The sequence below is a fragment of the Chaetura pelagica genome, unplaced genomic scaffold, assembly GCF_000747805.2.
Source record: "Chaetura pelagica isolate M959 unplaced genomic scaffold, ChaPel_1.0 scaffold12, whole genome shotgun sequence".
NCBI classification, from domain to species: domain Eukaryota; kingdom Metazoa; phylum Chordata; class Aves; order Apodiformes; family Apodidae; genus Chaetura; species Chaetura pelagica.
Genome location: NW_009952801.1, coordinates 3,598,711 through 3,603,824, shown reverse-complemented (window position 1 = coordinate 3,603,824; position 5,114 = coordinate 3,598,711). Strand labels below are relative to the sequence as shown.

The 5,114-nt window shown below is 39.1% G+C and overlaps 1 protein-coding gene across 1 annotated transcript in view; it reads right to left on the bottom strand.

Moving 5' to 3' along the window:
• Positions 1-1,923, bottom strand: part of TMEM106B (transmembrane protein 106B) — an 8,738-nt gene extending 6,815 nt beyond the window's left edge. Inside the window, exon 1 of the mRNA XM_009994928.1 lies at positions 1,704-1,923. Coding sequence (XP_009993230.1) covers positions 1,704-1,923 — 220 coding nt within the window. The remainder of the gene's footprint in view (positions 1-1,703) is intronic.
• Positions 1,924-5,114: the final 3,191 nt, after the last annotated feature.

Sequence of the window (5,114 nt, the reverse complement as noted above, 5' to 3'; positions counted from 1 at the left end):
CTCTTTCAGAATTTAAACAAGAAAAGAGTAAGTATTGTTGCAGTTACAAACCAAAGAGTTTCCGTTATAACTTAATGGCCATCTTAACACACGCTATAGCCTTCCCTACTGGTCATGCAGTCATCTCTATAACACTTAATTTTTCCCCTCTCGCCTCAAAGAATCCCAAACACTATTTTTTTTCCTAAAGTACTGAGGACTAATTAAACAGATAGCCCTATTTGTTAAAATAATTTAAAGTTATAGCTTTAATCACATCATTTTATTAGAATGTATGGACAACATACATTTTTTAATAGCTATTGCAAAATGTTTCATAAATTAACTCACATTTAAGTATTACATCCAAGTATCCTACAGTCAAAGAAATAAGCTTTTGAACACAGAAATCCTGCCATTATTGTATCTTACCTAGCACTACTTAGGATAAAACTTGGTACTGTCAATACCAAGTATTTCAAGTTAGCAAGCTAACAGAACAAACTTCCTTCTCTGTAGTCCTCTGGTTATGATAATTTTTAGTTGTATAGCTTTTCCACCCTTCAGATTGGCTGAATTCAGAGGTACGCAAAGAATACAAAGTACTACAAACTTTAATAGCTCACATACACTTTTTTATATTTGCAACCATTTAAATATCCTATGCCCCTTGCAACTTATTTGCAGGTGACACAAAAAAACTTGTGAATGATACCAGAACCTAATCTGACTGAAGTACATGTACCAGGATAATATGGCAGTCATTAGTCAATTTTCCCAAGCTGCTGGTCAAAATCAGTTTGGAGAGCTTTTGCACTCATTAACCTACTTCACAAAAGTGTTCGGGCAAAAGCAAAGCCATCTCAAACATAAGAAACTCTCATCAGCTCCTCCCTGTGCCATCAAAGGGAAGAGCTTAGAGCTGAAGCAGAAGCTGTGCCTTGGCACACTGCATTTGCCACTGTCTCCTCTTGCCCAGTTTCAAATACCCTGCACTCTCCTTTCAGAGGTCTCTGCCTAAATAGCTATTCAGGTGGCTTATTGTATAGAAATGTAATAAAGCATGTTTTAATAAAAATGTTTTAATAAAAGGAAAAGCAAACAATGAAGGCAACAAGCAAACAGAATGGCTAGGCACAAAGACCAATGCTGTAGACCCTACTCCTTCCCAGCACAGCCAGAAATTCTATCCATTTTCAACTCTCAGCTGAGGTCCCCTGCCCAGCAGGTACAGATGGGACAAAGGGAGAGAAAAGGAAATCGAGGGGTGCTGGCAGAAGTGAGGCCAAGAAAATTCACTACATGTGATCAGGGAAAAGGTATTGTAGCACAGGTCGACTTACATATACAGGTCTCTGTATTTGCAACAATTTTTGCAAAGCTGTATATTAATTCAGATAGTTTAAAACAGGTTGTTAAAAAAATGCAATAAAATATCACAAAAATAATAGTCTGCAAATTTAACTTGCAAAAGCTAGGGTTATGTGCAAATTTAAAGCTGAGAAGCAAGGAACACTGGCACTGTACAGACAAGAGAAGACCTAACATGTAGCAGCCAAAGCTGACTCAATTTGTTTCATTGGTTATGGTTAACCATAATAAAAAAATGCCAATAAGAAAAACTTCATCTTGAATAGAAGAGATATTGGTTACAGATTATTATAGTTACAATTGGACATGGTTATGATGTAAATGTACAGGTTAAAAAAAAAAAAGAAACATACCTCGTGGAATTCTTCCTGTTCCCTGGCAAGTTGGGCAGGTGACACTGTCTCTTCCTGTAAATTCCACATAGGGAAACTGTGATACATCCCCACATCTGCTGTCTTCATTGTGAGATTCCGAGTGAACTAAACCGTTCCTCATATTATCAGACACCGTGCCTCCATCATAGCCATCTTCCTTGCATGTATGCAGGGGCAGGTGAGAAAGTGATTTTCCCATGTCTAAAACAAAAGTCAGAAAAAAGTTTCCAGGGAGAACAGGTCAAACATAGCTTGCATTTATTCCTCTGTATCAGGTAACAGTTAGTTTGTGGCCATTAGTCTGATACAAGTCCTGCTGCCCTCTGTTCAGACCCCTTACAACCTGCAAGGCCCTGTCAAGCTGGAGTCAGTCCCAAGCTGTAAGAATGGGAACTAACTGGGAGCTTTGTCCGGATCCTCCAATGCACATAGGTCGAAAGGGAATCGACGAGAGGCTTTTAAGTTAGAACAGTACAATTGCTGGCAAAAGGTTGCAACAGTCTAGCAGTGCTTCTCAAAGGACTGTCATTGCACAGACTTTCTCAAAACACATTAATCTTTGTATAAAAAAAATAAATTTCTAGACTGAACTCCAGAAACTAAGTTTGCAATTTTCAGTGGATTCTATACACACTACAGACCCAATTGCAATAAAGTTTTTTGGTTGGAGTTGTTCTGAGAACACAGGATCAGCTATTACTCTCCAACCTAGAAATACAGATCTCCAGATGTTTAAATCAATTATTTCCTTTAACACCAAAAAGACAGATTTGCAAGAAAGTTAAGGAAAAAATGGGAGTTACTTTAACATAGCTGCTGGCAATATGCAGCGTTTATAAAGACTTGCTAAAAAAAATTAAAACAAATCACAGAAACATTTTGGCTACCTATCAAAATTTTTAAATTTTCTCATTACTGCAGCTCTTCAGCCATGACACTGAAACTACCTTGAAACACAGAACACTTGAAACTAAAAGCTGTAATGAAGTGATGCAAGTAGAAACCTTCCTAATTTGCAACAGGTGGAAAAAATTTCATAGTTAAAAAAAAAATCTGTACAACAGTGGAAATCAGTTGTCCAGCTTATCCCCACAACCCATTTCAGTTACAGAGAGACCCCAGCCACGCAACTGACCAGAATCTTGGAGAACAGAATGATTTAAAAAGAGTATGCAAAACCTCAGCTTTTCCAATGACATTTGAAGTGGCAGTTAGTACTTCTCATGGTGGTTCACTGATAAAGGAAGCCATAAGAGGAAGATTAAGACAGCAAAAAAATTCAGAATATTTTAAACTAGCTACTCAAGACAGAACAGAAAGATCACAAATACTGATGGTAGCAGAAGCATAGCATTAATTCATTATATTGCCACAAACACTAGGTGAATATGGGAGGGTAAAAGTAATTCAGCAAATGTCAAGAAGTCCCAGTTACTGTTCCAGCAAGTATGCAGAATTAATTAATTCAACCCTTTCAAAAAGGTAAGCTATGCAGACTTATGTGGCTACAGCACTTTTAAAAACATTCTAAGTTTGGAAGACATTCAACAATGCATTGAATGGAAAACTAAAACTATTGAGCTATTGAAGCAAATGTTCTAAAAAAGCTGTTGATGATTGTTGGGACTTTTGTTTACTGTTCTCCTTGTAGCTGACCTACATAAGCTAATAAAACTTGAATCTTGCACGTTAGGCAACAGCTGTCACAGTTACAGGTCCGAAAGTTTAGGGTTCTGTCCCTGCTGCTGTTGTGCTACAACTGTATTCAACTCACCTGCTCTACTCATAGTAGGCTCAGGCTATGTCTACATTAACAACTAAACAGAACAAGCAGCAACTCCACAGAAAAAAAACAGCTATTGAGAATCCAACATCTGCACTACAAATGTCTTTGTGTGGATTTTTTCATACTAGTTCTTGTCTAGACTGACAACACCCACTCATAACTAAAGTGCACCTTCTAGCTTTAGCTTCTTCCAAAAGGAACAGGGTTAACACACTTCCAGATCACACTGTGACATGAACCAAAGGGCAGCAAGCAAGGATGACTGGGAACTCATTTCAAGAGCACACCCTTAGTTTTAATTGAAACACTAATGAAGATGTAGTCTCCAATGCCAACTGTACCTGAGCTTCATTAATTCAAATAGTGTTGTTCTGCTGCCAGAGACTTACAAGAGACAAGTCTCAGTTCACAAACGACAAAACAGACAAGCACTTCCTCAAGTGCAAAGTGTTCCTACAACAGGCCTTCTCTCCCAATGCAAGTACACTTTGTTCTTTTATCCAGCAGTTACATGCTGAACAGTAGTAGTTCTGACAATACATCATCTTCATACATGACAGCCTCCATACTGTCACCAAAGTCACAAACTCTACTTCTTAACAGCTGTGCTTTGACTCAGTCTCTCCCTTGTAACTGATGTACAGGCTCCAGTTTGCATGGACTTGTCTGGAGTTAAGTTAGTAAATACATTGTGATAGGGGAGTTGTGTTTAATACTGCACCTTTCAGCTTGTTACAGCACTGCAACATGATAATACATAGACAAAACACAAATGACGTCCCAGGCAGAATCATCACATCCCGGGTTATGCCCCAGACTCCGGAAAAACTTCTTATATATAAACTCAGTAAAACTTAATAGTAAACCCACAGGAGCTAAGGTGACATTCTTACCCCCTACAAAGGAACATATAAACTTGAGGTTACAAACCTACTGCTTTTTCAAAACAGCAAACAATTTTGTATTGTACCCATCTTCTGGCCCATCAGCTGTGTCTTAATCACGAACATCAGCAGCTCCCCCAACACGGAGAATGCAGCAGGGTAAGGCAATGACTTAGCAGCCACAAACTTGCTCAGCCTGAGCAGGAGAGAGAAGGCAGGACAGGTAAGAGCTGAACACTCTGTTCTGGATGGTATGCACTTTGTGACTGATCTATCTTCAACACAGAGAAATGAGTGGAGATTATAATCTTCTTTGGCCACATTTCTTACTGCAAGCCAAAGTGTGAGCCCTTCTCACACTCCGTAGCCAGGGAAGTTGCTGAAATGGAGGAGGGTGGGAGTGCCTGAGGTGACCTGAACTGAAGATGAATGATGCATGTTCCATAAAACACTCATAAGTCAAGTCCATGGTAGGGGTTGCAGACTTTCAATGCTAGAAGATAGATAACCTTTTCCCAGCTGCCTTCACCACAGGGACTACAGGCTCTAAAGTGGGTAAGACCCTCTCTTATGCTCATGAGAAGGAAATGTATATGTTTTGTCTGCAGAGGGAGAAACTGCCTCTAGGATTAAAAATCAAGGAAAGGTGGTAATGGAGCAACTGCTGCTGGTCAGCAAATGTTTAGTGAAGATGGAGTGGTAGCTTTTGGAGGTAATTTA